The 23,301-nt window shown below is 39.0% G+C and overlaps 1 protein-coding gene across 1 annotated transcript; it reads left to right on the top strand.

The window, feature by feature from the left end:
* Positions 1–1,043: 1,043 nt before the first annotated feature.
* On the top strand, positions 1,044–22,357 carry TBX1 (T-box transcription factor 1). Its single transcript, XM_040416329.1, has 7 exons — positions 1,044–1,985; positions 5,134–5,235; positions 7,513–7,684; positions 8,829–8,984; positions 17,409–17,476; positions 18,104–18,201; positions 20,600–22,357. The coding sequence occupies exons 1-7, from the start codon at positions 1,567–1,569 to the stop codon at positions 20,980–20,982; spliced, it is 1,398 nt and encodes a 465-aa protein (XP_040272263.1). The 5' UTR covers positions 1,044–1,566; the 3' UTR covers positions 20,983–22,357.
* Positions 22,358–23,301: the final 944 nt, after the last annotated feature.

The following is a 23,301-nucleotide window of genomic DNA, read 5'->3' as shown; positions in this document are numbered from 1 at the left end:
ATCTGGCGAAGTCAAGAGTATTGTTCCAAGCAAATCCGAATTTCAGGTTCACCAAAGAAAATACAAGTTTTCCCCGCACACATTTGTATCTATTGCATAACATTAGTCCGTTACTATATAGAAATGTAGCCGAAAACAGGGAGAAATATGAGATAATAGCATTCATGTGAGCAGCCATCACGGGCGCACAGGTCATAAACAGGTCGCATCTAGCCTGAAATCCACTGATGCAAGAAAACCAGGTAGAATATCAGTACCCCAAGGGATCAGCAGATTATTACCAGCGGCTACTTATTAACACTGCTTAATTATGACAGCCTTAGACAATACTGCACATGGTGAGAGGCGCTGCTACAATATTACCAAAACAGATAACAGATAAAAAAAGAATTCAGTCATGGAGTCAATGCAACATGACAGATGTTTAGCAATGTGGGAGTTTGTGACAGAAAAAATAACCACACAAATTAATTCAATGAATACATACCAGTAAAAAAGGAAAAAAACGAATGATATTTATTTGTATTTTATTTTGTCATAAACATATAAAAGCATATTTAAAAAAAATAATACCTATTGTAATAATAAACATCACCATATAGTTCCCAACAAGGATAGTTCCTACATTACCCAATGTCAGCAGGCTTTACATATTTACAGTTAAGTGCACTGGATCATCTGCAGGATTTCTGGGCATCCATATATGTTTCTCCTGTGCTTACCATAGTCATTATCACAAATATGTCACACATATGGGCAGGAAGAAAAGGATCCATTCATTGTGAGTACAATCCCTGTCCTAGCAGGCAGATATAGGGCAGGTACAGAGGAGGGTATGTGGCACCTCATTGGTGCTGGATGTTTGCTTTTAGTGGCAGTAAAAATGCCCTGTTTGTTTAGTTGAGGATGGAGGTCTACACAAGTGTGTATATCTATTGTTCAAACAATAGGAAGGGGAGGGCAGTAGTGGGAGAGAGGAGGGGGTGTAGCAAGGGTGACGCCTTATATAACTGCTCTGAAAAGTGGGTGTCATGAGGAGGAAGCTCTGGTAAGAAGAGGCACTTGTGTGTCAATCATCCCATCAGGGTCCCACAAGCGAGGACAGGGCGCATTACCTGCGAGCCCAAGCTTCTGCTTCTCCAAATAGCAATAGGAACCGGTTCTCCAGCAGAAGGGGGAGGCCCTGCCTTTCTGAGCAGGCGAGGAGATAAGACACAAGACTCAGGGCTGAAGCCCAGCACACAACCAGGAGCTCTGCTGCTCTTCCCAGAGCCACTCGACCCAGTCCAGTGCCAAGGACAGGAAGGATCTGACTGGCCCCAGCAATCCAGGAATGTTGTCCACAGACAGGTTACTCCAGGCAGCCGGGGGACTATAGCTGCTCGTAGATCATCTGGGCTGAGCAAACACCAGGAAGGGAGCAGCCTCCAGATCACCTACATTGTTCTCCCAAATTCCTGCATGCAGCAGTGTTAGCCTGGACTCAGGTAGCCGCAGCCCTGCTTGGAATAGCTTTGTCCTCTGCTTTATTCTTTTTGCTTTTCTTTTTCATTATTATTTTTGGGTATGATCTCAGCAATCTCCAGTCCTTGGCTCACTCAGCTCTCGCATTTCTGCGATGTTGCAGCTTTCACAGCCAACAGCCTGAGTAGCCTGAACGCTTCTGGGGGCTACCACCTCTCCCCATCTCCGGGGGACCCCTACAGCCAGCACGAACCTCACTACGAACCTTGCTCTGCGGCTCAGCATTCCTACAGCTTCGGCCCTGGCTCCAGCCATGCCTGCCCGGAATCGGAAAGTGCTGGAGCCTCGTCCTCCAGCTGCTCATCCTCCTCCACTCCTGGGAGCAACAGCAGCAACAGCAGCAAAGCCCCGGTCAAGAAGAACCCAAAGGTGGCCAACATCACCGTGCAGCTGGAGATGAAGGCCCTCTGGGATGAGTTTAACCAGCTGGGCACAGAGATGATCGTAACCAAGGCTGGAAGGTAAGGAGAGACTCCTCTGTGCGACTTTTAGCCCCCATCCAAATGGTAGGATGCATTGTGTGTTGCATTGCTAAAATTAGGACACATGTGTAGCTGGGTTTTAAAGGGATCATATGTATTGCAGACCATAAGACGCGTCCTGTCACTGGGAATATACTGGGAGACATTATGTTCTGCTAGAATTTCCTTCACAATCTGTCAGGAGCTGGTGACCAGGGTGAACTTCTCCAGGCCTGAAAACAATCCACCGGGGAAGTTGGATGCTGGCAGTGGAAACTGTGACCCTTTTAGAAAGATGATTTCATAGTGGGAATATTTCTTGGTGTAATTACAATAATTGGCATAGCCCATGTGGAGGGAAAACCTGAATAATTTACAGTGAGCGGTTATGAAAACATGGTCACTCACCACCTGCTAGGATCCATTATGTAGTGTCATCATATAACATGCTATATTATAGCATTACACACTGAAAGGTTGATCCCAGCAGGTACATTTACTGACACCAAGACATTCATTTCATTAATTCCCCTCCAAGACTCCATAGCACGGAGGCATAAACACCACTGGGATTATAGGAAAAAAGGGGAGATTTGTGCCTTGTAAAAACCTGGAGGCCCTAGGGTGCTGACTGCACAATCTGGAGCTGAACCATCAGGAGGATTCCCACGTCAGGTAGACAATGGAGGAGATCAGGAGATCCCACAAATGATTTCTCCAGAAACCCTGAATATATGGTGTGAAAAGAGGCCTGCAATCCCCCTGTGAATAATAATAATAATAATAATAATAATAATAATAATAATAATAATAATATAAATACTACTACCACTAATAATAATAATAATAATAATAATAATAATAATAGGAAAAAAAATACTAATAATATTAAAATAAATACTAATAATATTAAAATAAATATTAATAATATAATTATAAATAATGATAATAATAATAATAATGATAGTAATAATAATAATTAACTTGGAATAATGATCGGAGTGGGAGATGCAGGATTCTACTTCAGCGATGTATTCCCCATTAAGCTCCACGTTATCCTGGCTTTAGTAAATACAGAATACTTTACATTTATGTTTTATTAAGTATCTGTGTTATATTCAGGGCATTAGTGCACACATTGTGGAGGGCCCTGGCCTTATCTGTATTGTCCCCAGGCTTCCTCTAGACCTGACCTCCTGTATCTCCTCTATCTCCTAGGTGTTTGCTCCTTTTCCTCTCGGAGTTCAGAGCAAATATTATCCCAATTACTGAATCCAATTACATCTCAACAGGTGATTGTGCAGAATAGATAGGACGAGCAGAGAAATGTCAGCTCCAGGGCAAAGACTGAAACGCAGGTTCTTCCTGTCCAGTTCTGGGTGCTACATGGCCTGACACCCCCTGCTGCTGCCGCTGCTGCATATCACCGGGTGAAAATCGATTTAAATCAATTTCAAGGACAAATAAATACCATCACTCTCACTTATATCACACTGAGGACCCCCGGGGCCAAACCTTTTGTCAAAGTCTGGACTTCATGGTATTAAACTGTATATTCTACTCACTTCATATCCCAATAATATTTCTTTTGTATATCTATTCCCCATTATACAAAATGCCGTGCCCCCTAAAACTAGAGAAAATGACTGTTTCCGAAATATCGCAGAAATAGCCTAAAAACTATAAGTACATCTGGGCACAATATTTACTGAACTGTATGAGAGATGATAAGATATACACTGATTTACTTAGCTAATTTTAATAAAAAAATAAATAAACATTTACTGAATGCTATGAACGATTATAAGATATATAGGTATGAACTAATTGAAATTTAATACATAATATTTTAAGAAATCGCCTTATTCAATTATAATACATCTCTAATGCCATGAGAGATTATACCATATACACATATTGCCTTGTTCCATTTTAATACTACACATTTCCAGAATAACATCAGGGATTATAACATATACAAATATAGATTTATTCCATTTAATGCTACATATTTACTGAATTCTATGAGATATTATAACATGTAGAAATATTGATTTATTCGACTACTATGAGGTTATGAGAGATTTATTGATGTATTTCATCTTAATACTATGAGAGATGCTACCTATATACATACTGACTTATACCATGCTGTAGGTGATGAGGGAGTAAGATGGCAGGTTTTCCTTCTGTAGGGCACAATCTGAGAAGAAAGTCCTGAATTAGTCCCACGGGTCACCGGCGCTGACATCTCCAGTAGGTGCAATGGATGAGGTGACATCTCCTTACATTAAGAGGCTATTGGAAACCAGTTCAGGAGTAAAATGAGTTACAAACGCCTTTGAGCAGTGGAAGTGATGGGGAAAATCAGTGATGTGTGTGTCAGCTACCTGTTTGTCCCCGCATTGTCCTGGTGACACCGCCACCGTCCGCACCGCATCCCGCACAGTCCTCATTATGCAAGTTCACATTTCAAGAACTCAAGGAATGGACAAATCCTGAAAGAGGTTTTTTTTCTGTGTGCAAATCATAGGCAGGAAAAAAATTAAACACCGGGGTCTCATTAATCACATAAGCTGGATGGGTATAAATGTAACAAATATAGATAAAAGTGATAGATATAAAAGTAACACATAATAGATACAAGTAATAAATAGATGTGTATATATATATATATATATATATATATATATATAATATATATATATTATATATAGATAGATACATAGATATAAAAGTAAAAAATATAGATAAAAGTAATAGCTTGAATGACTACCAGTCAATTCAAAGATCTTCTGTGTCTGATCTATATATTAATCTATATCTATATATCTCATATCTATATTTCTATTATCTATCTATCTATCTATCTATCTATCTATCTATCTATCTCATATCTATATTTCTATTGTCTATCTATTATCTACCTGTCTATCTATCGATCAGCTTTCTATATAGCAATGTAATAAAGTGAATTTGGAGGGATGTGGTCAGGGATGAGGCCCTGCTATCAGCAGGGGGGCAGTAGCCTCAGGGGCTTGGGATAGGCAGGGAATAGAGGTAACATTATAGGCTCATCAATCAGGAGAGGGGACTAGGTCTGCTGATCAGATAGGGGGCATCATCTCTCCTCTCCCTCCCCCATCAGGCGCATGTTCCCCACCTTCCAGGTGAAGATATTCGGGATGGACCCCATGGCTGACTACATGCTGTTAATGGACTTTGTACCAGTGGACGATAAACGCTATCGGTAAGAGATCCTTCTAGAGTATTGGCTTCTCCTCATGTACATGTCCTCTCTGGGTGACTCCATGACACATGTGTGGGGCATTACATATGTGTATATCATAGGAGGTCTGCATGCCGGCCAATGGAATGAATGTATATCTGTCTGTATCACTGCTGTTGTACTATACATACTTTCAAAACCAGTATTACAAGTGTCTTGGACTCCTTACAGTACTTTTAGTGCCAGTGCAATGACCTGCTGTGTACATTAACCTTGCACTGTGCACACTATTGCGATATCCGTGTGCATGTATGAGAGGTGCTGAGAAGATTATGTAGAGATCCTATCCATGATATAGCTGCCCATAGTATATACATTACAGGAGTATATACCGCCTCTGTGTCCTAGAGAGGTCCCTTATACACTACAAATAGTAATAGTATACACATAGTATACACATTATACACATAATATACTATACAATATACACATTATACAATAGTACACACATAGTATACACATTACAGGAGTATATACCACTTCTGTGTCCTAGAGAGGTCCCCTATACACCACAAATAGTAATAGTATACACATTATACACATAATACACTATACAATATACACATTATACAATAGTACACACATAGTATACACATTACAGGAGTATATACCACTTCTGTGTCCTAGAGAGGTCCCCCATACACCACAAATAGTAATAGTATACACATAGTATACACATTATACACTATACACATTATACAATAGTACACACATAGTATACACATTACAGGAGTATATACCACTTCTGTGTCCTAGAGAGGTCCCCCATACACCACAAATAGTAATAGTATACACATCGTATACACATTATACACATAATACACTATACAATATAAATTATACACATAATACACTATACAATATACATTATACAATAGTACACACATAGTATACACATTACAGGAGTATATACCGCCTCTGTGTCCTAGAGAGGTCCCCTATACACCACAAATAGTAATAGTATACACATTATACACATAATACACTATACAATATACACATTATACAATAGTACACACATAGTATACACATTACAGGAGTATATACCGCCTCTGTGTCCTAGAGAGGTCCCCTATACACCACAAATAGTAATAGTATACACATAGTATACACATTATACACTATACATTATTCACATAGTATACACATAATACACTATACAATACACACTATACAATATACATTATACAGATAGTATACACATTATACACTATACAATAGTATACACATAGTATATACTACCTGTGGTGTCCTAGAGAGGTCCCCCATACACCACAAATAATAATAGTATACACACAGTATACACATTACAGGAGTATATACTACCTGTGGTGTCCTAGAGAGGTCCCCCATACACCACAAATAATAATAGTATACACACAGTATACACATTACAGGGGTATATACTACCTGTGGTGTCCTAGAGAGGTCCCCCATACACCACAAATAATAATAGTATACACACAGTATACACATTACAGGGGTATATACTACCTGTGGTGTCCTAGAGAGGTCCCCCATACACCACAAATAATAATAGTATACACACAGTATACACATTACAGGAGTATATACTACCTGTGGTGTCCTAGAGAGGTCCCCCATACACCACAAATAATAATAGTATACACATTACAGGAGTATATACTACCTGTGGTGTCCTAGAGAGGTCCCCCATACACCACAAATAATAATAGTATACACACAGTATACACATTACAGGAGTATATACTACCTGTGGTGTCCTAGAGAGGTCCCCCATGCACCACAAATATTTACTCAATACCACAAATCCCATAGAACCTCACCTATATACACACTGCATATGTACACGGTACATACTATGGAAGACGCACTAAGAAACGTTCATACACACAGTATATAATAGAAATACATATCGCATATCACTATAGAGGTACGTCCAGACGGTCAGGATTCCTGATGAAGTTTTGGAAGCTAAAATCAGGAGTGAATCATAAAAGGAGAGAAAGCATAAAAGACAGATACAGCTTCTGTTTCATTCACACCTGGTCTTCTCTTTCAAAATGCCACCAGGTAACCAGAGTGGCCGTGCCCTCACTTCACCTGAGGGGCACATACAGACATATATGTGCATGTACACACGGCTATACATCACACCAGGCCTATGTACACACCGAGGTCGGACATGTGTGTGTCAGATATGTGGTGCAGTGATGGTGACCACCAGTGATGAGGTGTCCTGTGCCTTCCCCCCAGATATGCCTTCCACAGCTCGTCCTGGTTAGTGGCCGGCAAGGCTGACCCCGCCACCCCCGGCAGGGTTCACTACCACCCCGACTCTCCAGCCAAGGGCGCCCAGTGGATGAAGCAGATCGTTTCCTTTGACAAACTGAAACTCACCAATAACTTACTGGACGACAACGGCCATGTGAGTGCGAGCCGAACATATCTGTGATGCCACCATAGACTGGGGCTGCTGTCTGTTATCTATTCATTCTATCTATCTATCTATCTATCTATCTAGAGAAGACAATTCCAGGGCACTCCCAGGGTTATGTTCAAAATAGTGTTCTTTATTCACCAACCTGAAGTTTCAGTCCTCTCACTGGGACTTATCTATCTATCTATCTATCTATCTATCTATCTATCTATCTGTCTGTCTGTCTGTCTGTCTGTCTGTCCGTCTATCTATCTATCTATCTATCTATCCGTCTATCTATCTATCTGTCCGTCTATCTATCTATCTGTCCGTCTATCTATCTATCTGTCCGTCTATCTATCTATCCGTCTATCTATCTATCTATCTATCTATCTATCTACCCGTCTATCTATCTATCTATCTATCCGTCTATCTATCTATCTGTCCATCTATCTATCTATCTATCTATCTATCTATCTATCCGTCTATCTGTCTATATATCTATCATTTCTCTCTTTATCTATCGACTGTTATCTATAATTGTCTTTTCCATTATATATTTAATAATCTATTTATTTTGTTGTATTCTGGTCATTTTATTATATTATATGTTATTTATATCTATGTTTGTATCTATCTGGTATAATATCATATCTATCTACATCTATCATCTAAAATTAATATCATCTATTTATTCGTTTTTTTTATTCTTATCTATCATTGTTTTTTTTAATCATATATATATACAATCATCTATTTTCGATCTATGTATATCTGATCTTTTTTTATTATATATTAACTTATTTTTTTATGTTAGCTCTATTTTATATCTCTATTTTTCTATTAGTTGTCTGTTTGTTTACAGATTTATATCTACACATATCTTTCTGCTATTACACAATTATCTCTATTATCGGAATACAATCTATAGTCTATTATTTTCTGCCTACTGTATTATACCTTTTATGTCTATCGATCTTTATATATTTATGCTCTAATGTGCCCCACTGATTTCTACTGGCCGTGTACTCCTTTACCTCCCATTATTGATTCCAGCCATTATTAGATTTCTTTATATTGCACACGGGGGAATGGATACAATAGTTTGCTGGTGACTTGTGGTAAAGATTCGGGCTTCTTCCCTGTCCTGCAGATCATCCTGAACTCCATGCACCGGTACCAGCCGCGCTTCCATGTGGTGTATGTGGACCCCCGGAAGGACAGTGAGAAGTACGCAGAGGAGAACTTCAAGACCTTCGTGTTTGAGGAGACCCGCTTCACAGCCGTCACCGCCTATCAGAACCACCGGGTGAGTGTGCGCCCGCCCCCGAGTATCTTCTATCTACGCTGCCCCAGTGATGGCGGAGAGGCCGTGGGCTCCGCTCAGGACACCAATGCCAAAATAGGATTTATAGTGATAGTTTATTGTCATATTGTATGGCCCCGAGGAGACAGTATAACGCACACATGTCTATAGGAATCTATAGCTGGAAGGGAAATAGGACTGCACATAATGGAGTTCTGACTGAGGAGACTGGCTCCGCTTCCTTCAGTGCTTCCGCACTGCAGCAGTTTCATGACTGAGAATTTCCCGCCAAATATCTGAAGTGTAGCCCAGGGGCCCCACAGACAGTGTGACGTTTCTTAATTCATATTATCGTTTCCTTATCGTGAGAGTCACCAAATCTCACGATATTTCCTCTCCCCTATCACATAACATAGAGGAAGGGCTGCTTATTGTGCTTTACTGTTATCTTATGTTCTTATTTTTACTATGGATATTTCTTAATAGGCAGCATGACTAGTAATCTACTGCCAGGGCTATAGGAAATGTGTCTGCAATAGGATTATTATTATTATTTTTTTTTAACCTGGCTAACTTACATAAAAAATGGAAATCATATGAACATTCACTGGGAAATATAAAATTATGATAATTACAATAATAATAATAATTACAAGCTCCTCCAGCTTAGAAAAATCATAGACACATCAATTATTTTTTATGACAGTAGAATTTCCCCCCCCCCCCCCCTACTTTTACAAGCTGTCCAGGAACTTTAATGACATGCTAATAAGGACATATAGATCAGCTATTATAATGGCCCCCCATCTTCTCCAGTGCCATCTGCTCAAGGCATTGTCCAGCAGCTCCTCCAGCTCTGGCCAGTAATGCAAGTGATGGACATCAGGAGGCAAAGAAAACAAGCCTGAACCCCACAGGGATACCATTACCTATGTAAACCCAGAGCCGCTGCACTCTGACTCCATATTACTTCCCCACTGTGACATGTCAATCAGGTTGTGTTTGGACAAAGCTACTTCTCTGTTTTCCTAGATGTGCCAGGCCTGCTGTGCTAAGGAAGTGCCTGCCACTGCTCCATAGCCTCCAATATACCCATGTAAACTAGACAGATAGATATAGATGACTACAGCAGGATATGCAGTGCACTATGTGGTACTATAACTACAGCAGACTATGCAGTGCACTATGTGCTACTATAAGTGTACCAGACTATGCAGTGCACTATGTGGTACTATAACTACAGCAGGATATGCAGTGCACTATGTGGTACTATAACTACAGCAGACTATACAGTGCACTATGTGGTACTATAACTACAGCAGGATATGCAGTGCACTATGTGGTACTATAACTACAGCAGGATATGCAGTGCACTATGTGGTACTATAACTACAGCAGACTATACAGTGCACTATGTGGTGTTATAACTACAGCAGACTATGCAGTGCACTATGTGGTACTATAACTACAGCAGACTATGCAGTGCACTATGTGGTACTATAACTACAGCAGACTATGCAGTGCACTATGTGGTACTATAACTACAGCAGGATATGCAGTGCACTATGTGGTACTATAACTACAGCAGACTATGCAGTGCACTATGTGGTACTATAACTACAGCAGACTATGCAGTGCACTATGTGGTACTATAACTACAGCAGGATATGCAGTGCACTATGTGGTACTATAACTACAGCAGACTATGCAGTGCACTATGTGGTACTATAACTACAGCAGACTATGCAGTGCACTATGTGGTACTATAACTACAGCAGACTATAACTACAGCAGACTATGCAGTGCACTATGTGGTACTATAACTACAGCAGGATATGCAGTGCACTATGTGGTACTATAACTACAGCAGACTATGCAGTGCACTATGTGGTACTATAACTACAGCAGACTATGCAGTGCACTATGTGGTACTATAACTACAGCAGACTATACAATGCACTATGTGGTATTATAAGTACACCTGCCCATACAGTGCACTATGTGGTACTATAACTACAGAAGACTATACAGTGCACTATGTGGTACTATAACTACAGCAGACTATACAGTGCACTATGTGGTACTATAACTACAGCAGACTATGCAGTGCACTATGTGGTACTATAACTACAGCAGACTATACAGTGCACTATGTGGTACTATAACTACAGCAGACTATACAGTGCACTATGTGGTACTATAACTACAGCAGACTATACAGTGCACTATGTGGTACTATAACTACAGCAGGCTATACAGTGCACTATGTGGTATTATAAGTGTACCAGACTATGCAGTGCACTATGTGGTACTATAACTACAGCAGACTATGCAGTGCACTATGTGGTACTATAACTACAGCAGACTATACAGTGCACTATGTGGTATTATAAGTGTACCAGACTATGCAGTGCACTACGTGGTGTTATAACTACAGCAGACTATGCAGTGCACTATGTGGTACTATAAGTGTACCAGACTATGCAGTGCACTATGTGGTACTATAACTACAGCAGACTATGCAGTGCACTATGTGGTACTATAACTACAGCAGGATATGCAGTGCACTATGTGGTACTATAAGTGTATCAGACTATGCAGTGCACTATGTGGTACTATAACTACAGCAGACTATGCAGTGCACTATGTGCTACTATAAGTGTACCAGACTATGCAGTGCACTATGTGGTACTATAACTACAGCAGGATATACAGTGCACTATGTGGTATTATAACTACAGCAGACTATACAGTGCACTATGTGGTATTATAAGTGTACCAGACGATGCAGTGCACTATGTGGTACTATAACTACAGCAGACTATACAATGCACTATGTGGTACTATAACTACAGCAGGCTATACAGTGCACTATGTGGTGTTATAACTTCAGCAGGCTATGCAGTGCACCATGTGGTACTATAACTACAGCAGGATATGCAGTGCACTATGTGGTGTTATAACTTCCGCAGGCTATGCAGTGGACTATGTGGTATTATAACTTCAGCAGGCTATGCAGTGGACTATGTATTATCAATATTATTATAAGATCATGCAGGTTTTTGTTGTTCTTTAAATTATTATACAGTCATGCAGTTTTGTTTTCTCCTACTTATTATTAGCAGGCCACGCAGTGTGTTGTTTATTATTGTTTTCAGGCCATGCAGTGCACCCTGTGTTGTTTATTATTATGGTATTACTATCAGTGCAGCCTTTGTTATTATTACTTATTATCAGGCAATGCCATTTGTTGTTTATGATCAATTATTGCCATTATCAGGCCATGCAGTGTGTCGTTGTTCTTTTTATCATTATTATTAGGCCATTCAGTGTGTTGTTCTTATTATAAGGCCATTCAGTGTGTTGTTGGTTCTTATTATTATTATCATCATCAGGCCATGCAGTGTGTCGTTGTTCTTTTTATCATTATTATTAGGCCATGCAGTGTGCAGTTGTTCTTTTATTATTATAAGGCCATTCAGTGTGTTGTTCTTATTATAAGGCCATTCAGTGTGTTGTTCTTATTATAAGGCCATTCAGTGTGTTGTTGGTTCTTATTATTATCATCATCATCAGGCCATACAGCGTGCTGTTGTTCTTTTATTATTATCGGGACATGCAATGTGTTGTTCTCATTGTTATTTTCAGGCCATGCAGTGTGTTGTTGTTTTTATTATCAGGCCATGCAGTGTGCTGTTCATCTTATTATTATCATCAGGCCATGCAGTGTGCTGTTCATCTTATTATTATCATGAGGCCATGCAGCGTGATGTTGTTCTTTTATTATTATCAGGACATGCAATGTGTTGTTCTTATTGTTATTTTCGGGCCATGCAGTGTGATTTTCATCTTATTATTATCAGGCCATGCACTGTGTTGTTCATCTTATTATTATCAGGCCATGCACTGTGTTATTATTATTATTATTATCAGGCCATGCAGTGTGTTATTATTATTATTATTATTATTATTATTATTATTATTATTATCAGGCCATGCAGTGTGTTGTTATTTTTATTATTATTATTATTATTTTTATTATTATTATCAGGCCATGCAGTGTGTTGTTATTTTTATTATTATTATTATTATCAGGCCATGCAGTGTGTTTTTGTTCTTAGGCCAGTTATTTCAATCAGTTATTGTGAGCCAACACCAGGTGTAGGTCAAACGCACAGAACAAGTGCAAATCTTTCCATTATACATGATCTTTGTGGAGGCTTCATTACAGGTTTTGGCTCACCGTAAGGCCTCATGCACACAACCGTATGTATTTTGCGGTCCGCAAAAAACACGGATGACGTCCGTGTGCATTCCGTATTTTGCGGAATGGAACAGCTGGCCCCTAATAGAACAGTCCTATCCTTGTCCATAATGCGGACAATAATAGGACATGTTCTGTTTTTTTGCGGAACGGAAATACGGAAACGTAATGCAAACGGAGTACCTTCCATTTTTTTGCGGACCCATTGAAATGAATGGTTCTGCATATGGTCCGCAAAAAAAATGGAACAGACGCGGAAAGAAAATACGCTCATGTGCATGAGTCCTAACTGTTGGAAATAACTGACCAAATAACTGGAGTGTGAACTCCACCTTATTATCAGGCCATGCAGTGTGTTGTTATTATTATTATCAGGCCATGCAGTGTGTTGTTGTTATTATTATCAGGCCATGCAGTGTCTTGTTATTATTATCAGGACATGCAGTGTCTTGTTATTATTATTATTATCAGGCCATGCAGTGTCTTGTTATTATTATCAGGACATGCAGTGTCTTGTTATTATTATTATTATCAGGCCATGCAGTGCACTGTGTTGTCATTATTACCACTAGTTTGTTATTAATAGAGCATGCTATGCAGTGCACTGTGTATTGTGGGTACTGTAGGTGATGTACTGCCCCGTGTCTTACTATGGGTACAATAGGCCAAGCAGTGCACTGTGTGTCGTTTAGGGTAGAGAAAACCATGCAGTGCATGCACATCATCACCTATGACTGACACAGGGAGAAGGAAGCAGTAGTCCCCGGCACTCTTGTGAGCTTGGCATTTTCCTGATGACCCGGGACAGCTGCTCTGTCTCTCTCTCCCCCTCTCATTGCCTCTCTCCTGGTTTCTATCACTTTGACCTCTAAGTCTGAAACTGTCACAGAAAGGGCTTAAAGTTTGTTTTTCAACCCATTCCGGAAACTCACAATCACATACTTTATCCACTGATTTACTTAAATTTAGAGAATGCCCAGCCTTGTCCCAGATGAGCCAAATAAATACACACCAGTGATCTGTCTTGCTGCTCTGCTGGTGACCCATCTCTATAATGTGCCATGTTCTTACAAGTGCATGCTACACCCCCTCCTATTCTCCCAGTAACCTCAATCTGCTAGAACTGAGGTTTTTGAATGGCTCTGCTTAGTTCTGTGGAGAAAAACCCATATGTTCATTTACAGACCCTAAGGCCTCTTTCACACGAACGATACGGATTGGCTCCGGCTGCGTTCAGTAAAACTCGCACCATTTTGCAAGCAAGTTTAGTCAGTTTGGTCTGCGATTGCGTTCAGTTGTTTCCGCTGCGCGGGTGCAATGTGTTTTGATGCGTTTTTCACGCGCGTGATAAAAAACTGAAGGTTTACAAACAACATCTCTTAGTAACCATCAGTGAAAAACGCATCACATCCGCACTTGCTTCCGGATGCAATGCGTTTTTCATTGAAGCCCCATTCACTTTTATGGGGCCAGGGCTGCGTGAAAAAAAAAAAAAAACGCTCATGTACACAGACCTATTGAAATGTATGGGTCATGATTCAGTGTGGGTGCTATGCGTTCACATCAGGCATTGCACCCACGTGGAAAACTCACTCGTGTCAAAGGGGCTAATGGTTGTTTCTCTACCTCTTACACCTAGAGGGATGTGGTATGAACAGAAGAAAGGTTCAGCTCTGTAGAAGGCTTCTCTGTCCAGCAACACACTCAGAAAAATATATTTCACGCTAAAAGGGCCTATGGAGGTTGAGCGATTATTACTTGAATTCTTGTATAATTGTTGGATTGTCGCATGTAACAGTGTGCTGTGATCAAATGACAAACGAGAAATCATTTTCCATGGATCGGACAAATCTGCCTGACTAAAAGATTACTGTTAGTCGCCACCGAATCCTCTCGTCTGGTCAGAAATCTGCCGGTCATTAGCAGTGTAAATGAAAGAAAAACAATTGTGATGAGCAAACAGCAAAAAATATTTAACGTGTATTTCACGTAATTGAACTTCTTCTGAAAGCAAACAACTCGCTAAATCATCGATCGCTGCGCGTTAATGAAAAAATATTTTTCTGACTAATAGGACCCCGAGAGCTCGATCCAGACAGTAATCTTAATGCATTAAATCTGCCCTAAAGGAAAACTGTACGAGAACAATAATCTCCCACATTTATCTATTTCCCTCATATGACAATATTACATATAAAAGAAAATATACTTATGACGTCAATGAATAAAACACGTTATTATTACGGATTTGCATCTTTGCACTTTATCACTGAAAGTGTTACTAAAATGTAGTAAATTTATAAAATAAATGCTGACACTAAATAATAATACATTTATGTATATTTGATGCACACTTTCCTATTTCTGGTTGATACTTTATTTCATCTAGAATATAATCAAACTGAACGTTTTTTATTTACCTTTTTATTTTTTTGTAATGTGAATCAATCCGTTATATATTATATTTTTTCCCCACTTTTTGACTTATGTTCCGAATTTTTAATAATAGCTCAACCTTGCTGAATATATTCAATACATTTAAAAAGTCTCCCTTTTCCTGCCAGCTGACAAAATAGTTTTCTCTTATGTCGCATGGCCATTTTAGTACTTGCAGGTTTAGCTCAGACCAACAGGTTATTGCACATTGTTCACATATTTTATATTTTTGCATGGTTGTTGTTTTGCCATGAGTCTTTAAAAAAATATGGATATCACTGATCTGTTAAGCTCAAGTTCTCTTTTGATTAAATAGATATTTTTTTTTTATTAGAAAAATCCAGCTGCTTTGTAGTCGTTTTAATACTTCATATCACAAGCACTGAAGCACTGCATTACGTTTGGTGCCTTTACTTACACTTAGGCCTTGTTCACAATACAACTGTGAAAGGAAAGCTAAAATACAGAGCTAAGATATGAAGGATTAACTCATCAAATCAGTATTATTTTTAAGCTTTGCTATGTTTCAGGGCTTTTAATTTGTATCTTGATATATTTTTTTTAACTGTATTTTCTCTCATGTGAAAGCTATAAATATTGATCTGTAATACAGATGTCATAGAAATGGCTACATCAATCCCTATTATGGACACCTTTTCCCCCAGCTCCACTCTCTTCTAATACGACATGTGATGGAATATAACTGTATTGAGTTATGCATGCTCTGTATGGAAATACAGCTGTGAAAACATATGGATGTGTACACTGTCTCCTCCACTAAATTTGGCTCTGTATTACAAATCAAAACAAAATGAACTGCAAGCAAATTTTGTTGTGCATAAGACCTTCAACAATTATTAATTTGATGATAAAAGGGGTTGTATGAGCGAACTAAAAATTCTAGCAATGTCCCCAAATCCTGTCAACATAAAAAATAAATGACATACTGTGCTCTTCTCTGTGATGAATGTAGCTAAGGACAGTGATTGGCTGCAGCAGTGATGTGCCGTATACCTGCATGTCACCACTGCAGTCAGTCTAGAGACCGAAGCAACAGCACGGAGAATGGCGCAAGAGAATGAGGCGAGTATGCAATCCGTTTTTACAGCATTTGGAAGCATTCCTTTAAGATTAATTATCTCAGACAACTCCTTTAAGAGCAGGTGTCAGAGAAGCATCTTTCATTAGAATTTTCAGAATTGCGCATGTGTTCGCAATTCTCATGATAAATCACGTATGTCAATCGGTATTTGCACAGCTCGTCCTGTGATAATGTGAGGAAAATTGGCTTCTACCTCACAGGTTTTTTTTGCCTTCCTCTGGATCAACTTGCAGGATGACAGGCCGAACTGGATGGACAAATGTCTTTTTTCGGCCTTATGTACTATGTTACTATGTTACTATGTAGATACATCCTCATCTGTAGTCCTTAAAAACGACAGCCTCAGATGTGCCAGTATAAACGAGCTTAATGCTCTCTAAATTGTTAAACTGTGCTAAATGTAAGCTAATTGGGTACAAGCTATATAGTTAGCAAAAAACATGAAATGATATATCATGTATAATTTATATATGGCCATTGAAAAAAAATCTAGATTTGGAAGAAATATGTTTTCCTCTAGTTTGAGCAAACAAGAGAGTAATTTTCTACATTGTGATATGTTGTATTTTTGCATAGTTTTATGTCCTGTGATAGGTCATCATTTTAGTAACTTTTTTTTTTTTAGATAACACAACTTAAAATCGCTAGTAACCCATTTGCCAAGGGCTTCAGAGATTGCGATCCAGAGGACTGGTGAGTAAAATAGAATTACCGCAAATGTTATTTATGGAGAAGAACACATACAGTATGTAGTTACCCTATCAACCAATTAAACGCCACCGTATTTTATTATACTTTTTATCAATACAACTCAGATTAAAACGATTAATACCTAATATTCATAGCAGGTCACTGACATACCCTTACATTTGTAGTTTTATAAACTGGGTTAACTTGCAACAAGCAAATCTTTACAAAACAGACACTTGCATCATATTTTCATAGAACAAGTGCCTGCTTGTTTCAGGCCTCAGTTCAGTGTGTTTACACAAGGATATTACAAATTCACCACACAGTGGATAGGAGTAAAGTGAGGGTAAGAGGCTACCAGAGGAAAACAGTGTTATTAAAATAGCTACTGACTAATTTATCACTAGATTTACTACTAATTAAAAAAAAACGCAAAACACTTGTGTAGGTCGTGTCCTTCATATGAAATCTTCTTATCTTGAATATAAGACAAAAGAGCTGTATAATAAAATGATACGATTCTGCTTAATGGAGCACACATGCTGGCACAAAATATAAAGCTTTATTAGATAGGTTAGAATTGTGTGGGGACAAATGTTCTGAAATGTTTATGATGTGTGTCACCTTCAGGCCCAGAAACCATAGACCCGGATCCCTCCCACTCATGAGCGCATTTGCAAGGTCCAGGAATCTGGTTTCATCACCTCCACAGAATGGAAGTGACAAAGGTCAGTAAAATGGCAGCCTAGGCAATCGTGAACTTGTTCAATGTGGGGGTGGGGTGGAAATCGGAATCTTACAATTGTGTTGTCATATTGATACAGTCTGACATTATATGTTATGTATTTTATATACATTTTGGGGGGAATTTATTAAGACAGTAAGGCAGTTTGTATACCTCTTGCGCACACTTCTTTATAATTATGGCGCAGAACACAACGGAAATCTACACCAGTAGGAGCTGGCATAAATTTTAGTTTTGTGGTGTAATTGATAATAAATGTTCTGGGCTGACTAGGCTGGCCCCCCACTGCCAACCTCATTCCCTGCCTCACTTTGTGGAAAATGGCTTGTGTCAAAGTTTTCAACTTTCTGACACCTGAAAGCTTGTCAAATATGTCTCACTTTGTTTGACCACCACAGCACTAATACACCTTCATAGTCAGAATGAGTAATACTTATATGATAAAAACAAGCTTTTTTTTTTTTTTTTAATGTTGCTTATACATACCCAACACATCCGTATCAATCACATTTGGACTTTCAGGTCCTGAGTGGTGATAGGCTTTAAATGTAATTATCTACAACTTTAAATTTTTCACCAACTTGTAGACCTGTTTATTCACATTCTTAGATGGCTTTTATTTTAGATTCATCTGCTGGCTGACTGTAGAAAAAAAAATCACAACATTTGGCATCTTTTGGGCATTTTATCTATTTCGTTCCTTATTTTTAGCGGAACGCGAACAACAACAGTAGTCCTCATTCCCCTCCATATGCTGTATTTTCAAAGCAGGAAACGATTGGCAGACTATGGGCCATATACCACACACAATCACACACAGTAGGAGTTTTTCCTGCTTCTTACACTCTAAATTTCAAAAATGTCACATACTGGTACATTTTGCATGCATTTATTTTCCATTATGCAGTGCAAACATTTCTAGAGACACCAAGAGGGCCCATCCTCTAGAGCACACTTTGGGTCTGGTCAAACAAAATGCAGTCTGTGTTTGTTTAGGGTTACACAACATTAAGAAATTTCAAGCGTGCACATACTTGTCAGTCATTTCTTTCAGATTTCATCCCTATAAGAATGTCTTGTCAGGAGGACACAGCTTTCAATTCAGCACAATGATTAGGATTGGAGGGGTTTTCCGCACAACGGTTCTGTTGCTTTTCTTCCCCACCCTGCACTTAGACTGTGGAGTGCTGGAAAATAGACAGCTTACTTTTTAGATAGATTCGCTTGCATTGATAGCAGCTTTTGCTCAGAACAATTGCAAAGCCCCCTGTTTATTTTACTAACAGGGTGAAAGAACATCTGATCCACTGAATACAAAACAGCAATAACAAACACTTTTTTTTTGTATTAATCCATGAATTTAATTTTAGCTTTGTGCTTTCCTGTTCAGTGCCAGATATGAACATGTCAGGCCTGCAGGATGCCAATTGGAATGAATGATAAAATAAATTAACTAGAAGAAAGTGCTGAGCTGTTTAGAGATTCAGAGCTCTTTGACACGTTTTCCGCACTGATGCGATGCATTTATTGAATGCGAGGCATCATCTTTGTGTTCAGGAAAAATCTTGCATGTTCTATATTGTGCATTTTTCTTGCAACTCTGGCTTCATAGGAGGAAACAGGGCTTGTGTGAAAAACAAAACATCCGGATGTAATCAAAATGCAATGCATTTTTTACTGATGGTTGCTAGGAGATGTAGATTGTTATCTTTCAATTTTTGTTCACGCGTGTGAAAAAAACATGCAATCTGGACGGAAATAACGGACAAAAACACAGTTGCAGAGCTGATTCAACCTAAATGCAAAACCATCACTTTTCTCCTAGACACTTGTGTGAAAGAAGCCTTAAAGTGGCCTTTTAATTGTAATTTTCAGACCATACAACCATGGTCCTAGTGTGTACAAATGCTCCTTCAATAGTTTTGGACAGGTACATATTAAAAATGTTGCTTGTTAGACGAGACAATTGTTATGATTAGAAAAATCTATAAAAAATATCACTGTGTGTAACCGCAAGCTAAACTATCACATATATATGGTCTATGCACAGAATATCTTCCAATATCATACAGATTTCTAGGGATGAGCCTACATACACCACCAACAAACATATATGCGAAATACATCTCCACAAACAAGAGTATAGAATGCTCCAATCATAACCACAATCAAATATAACATATCTGTACAAAAATAAAAAAAGTGTGCAATTATTGAATAAGACACGAGTGGTAATAATACAGGTCAGACTGATTTCCTACATTCCTACAGCCCAGATTTCTTTCAAAAGTGTCTAATGTTTTCTTTCCCAGTGCAGTTAGATACAGTTTATATCTGTAGAGCACAGAATATAATTTAATGTTAATTCAATTGTTTTGCAGATGGAGACAGGAGAGATTACGAAAGGGACACCAGTGGCACTCCATTACACGGGGATGCAGCCCATCAACAACTAATGTCCAGAGTTCTCAGCCCATCACTTCCTGTGCCCGGTGGACTTGTATCTCTTAGTACTGGCAGACCCAGTCCTCCCCATGAACTCCGATTGGACCCTCATTCTCAGGGTTCAGAACCTCTCCATCACCACCCATACAAGTACCCAACAAGCTATGATCACTATCTAGGAGCAAAAACCAGACCAAGTCCCTATCCTTTACCAGGCATCAGAGGACATGGTTATCACCATCATCATATGAACCCAGCAGCCGCCAATATGTATTCTGCAGCTGGTGCACCTAGCAGTTATGAATATGGACCAAGATAACGGGAGTGAATAATCTTATTGAACAACTATTTAAACTTATTAGACAATGGATGTTTTATGCATGATTTTAATTGTCCAGTAGTGTATGCTTTGGATTACATTACTGCTGAAATTAAAGTTGCTCTCACCCTAAATTCATTAGGGTAGACATAGTTACCATTGTGACTGGGACAGCAACCAACAAGCACGCTGGATCTTCCACCTAATCCTGCTGATGACGCTGAGTCACTAGAAAGGACATGCTTTGCCAACAAAGGCACTTTGAGATGTGTCAGTGCAATGCTGTGCTGGGGGAGGGTGATGAGCACAGAGACTAAGGAGGAGCAGTAAATTGGACTTTTATACAAGTTCAGCTTTACCAATGCTACTGGAAAAGAAAGTGCAGTATCGGCCCCCACAGCTGCTCTGTTCGTGAACCAGTGATCCCGACCTATTCACACAGGGCATTGACTTCTGCAGGGTCAAGTGCACTATTCTTGCTTTAAAGAAGCCATATGCTTTTGTTGTGCTGTTTTCTTGTATTTCCTGGAAATAAATGTACAGTATGGTGGGCTCAGTTGCAGATGAGCCTTGAGGTATTAAAATAACTTTTCTTTTTTTTTTTTTACCTTTGGAGAGTGAAGTTTTGGCTGCACTATTTGTGAATTAAATGCACATTATGTGCTATTAAACTATAACTATGCAAGTCTTTTACTGTGTAGCCTATGTTCCTTCACGAAGTCATCAAGTAATTTAATAAAACTGCTTTACAAATGAGCACACTTGAGTAGACAGTAAATGTATAGTGGTGCATCAAGCAGCTATGTCCTTATTCGCTTGTTCCCAACCACCTAACAGTGGAACGCAATGAGACACTACAAGATGTGTGCTGTGTAAACCCAACTTTTATTCATTTGCTGTGTATTTTCGAGATGTAAGTTTAGTTACCGTGCAATTATTCATTTCAATATGATGCCACCTTGTCAACACTTATTTATCGGGTGATAACTAATGTTTGAACTGCGTTAGTCTTACATCCGTTTGGCTCAACTCATAGGTTTGTGCAAAAACTTCTGATCAACCCAGTGGTTTAAAGGAAGCACTGCTCTACTACACTGGCTAGACTAGAAGCGCCCATGAAGTTTTATTTATTTAGTTAATAAACAGAATAAAGCTACTCTTATTTATTTTCCAGATGAGATTGTATGATAGCATGCCTACGTTACCAGATGCCCTTGTGCAACTAACAATTCATTTCTGCAAGCACTGTAAACACAAGTGTAGATACATTTGTAGATATGTATGTAGAAAAACAACCTGTTAAACTGAAAAAAGAATGGTTTCCTATAAATGTTATTTTTGTCTTCTTTTGGAATGTTCCCTTGTGTTCTTTGTGTGTACAGTGGGAGACTGATGGTTAGTAACAGCAGAACGGCATTATATCATTTATAAAGGTATAAAAATATTGCCTTGCAAAGCATATGGCAATGTATGCAGCTGCGTGTAGCTGCTTTACAAAAGTGTGCGTTCTCCTTATAAGGGCTCAGGCACATGACCGTATGTATTTTGCGGACCGCATGCGGAACTATTCATTTCAATGGGTCTGCAAAAAAAACGGAAGTTACACCGTCTGCATTCTGTTTACGTATGTCCGTTCCGCAAACCAGTAGAACATGCCCTATTATTGTCCGCATTACTGACAAGGATAGTACTGCTCTATTAGGGGCCAGCTTTTCTGCAAAATACAAAATGCACACGGACGTCATCGGTGTGTTTTACGGACCGCAAAATTCATACGGTCGTGTGCATGAGCCCTAACAGGGAAGAGGACATTTGTTCAGTATGTACTTACCCTCATGTCAAGTCCAAAAATTATATATAGATATTATATATTTTCCATACAACATGGTTTGTACCGTCCGTGTACTGCTTCACTGTATATGTAGTCGTAGGACCAGTATCACATTCTGCAAAACAAAATAGTTATCAACAGTGTTTGAAAATTCTGTTTTTTGTCTAAATTCAAATTCCCCCCGCCCCCCCCCCCCCAAAATCTTAATATATTATTGTACCTGAAGACACTGACCTTCTGTTTCCTTTAAAACAAATGGCTATTTACAGAACCCAAGCGGGCTGAAATACAAACAGTACTCTGATGGTTGGTCACCGCTTCCAGAGATTGTAGGGTAAAACTCAGCTTGCTGAACAGAGCTTAAAATATATAAAAGAATCAGAATGTAAAAATAGAAAGGACTTGTTAACTCCCCTGACATGTCTGTTTTTTTTTTGTAAATTATTGTATTCCTCTTGAAATGACCATTCTGGAGTATCTTTTCTCAG

The sequence above is a fragment of the Bufo bufo genome, chromosome 2 (genome assembly GCF_905171765.1).
Source record: "Bufo bufo chromosome 2, aBufBuf1.1, whole genome shotgun sequence".
Taxonomy (NCBI): Eukaryota; Metazoa; Chordata; class Amphibia; order Anura; family Bufonidae; genus Bufo; species Bufo bufo.
Note: the sequence above shows the minus strand (reverse complement) of the source record. Positions and strands in the feature narration are given on the sequence as shown.

What these genes read in the sequence shown, in the direction of transcription:
- TBX1 (XM_040416329.1), top strand. Translation starts at nt 1,567, where the DNA reads ATGATCTCAGCAATCTCCAGTCCTTGGCTCACTCAGCTCTCGCATTTC. An exon ending in ATCGTAACCAAGGCTGGAAG is followed by an intron (nt 1,986 to 5,133) that starts GTAAGGAGAGAC and finishes CTCCCCCATCAG; the next exon opens with GCGCATGTTCCCCACCTTCC. An exon ending in ACAGAATGGAAGTGACAAAG is followed by an intron (nt 18,202 to 20,599) that starts GTCAGTAAAATG and finishes ATTGTTTTGCAG; the next exon opens with ATGGAGACAGGAGAGATTAC.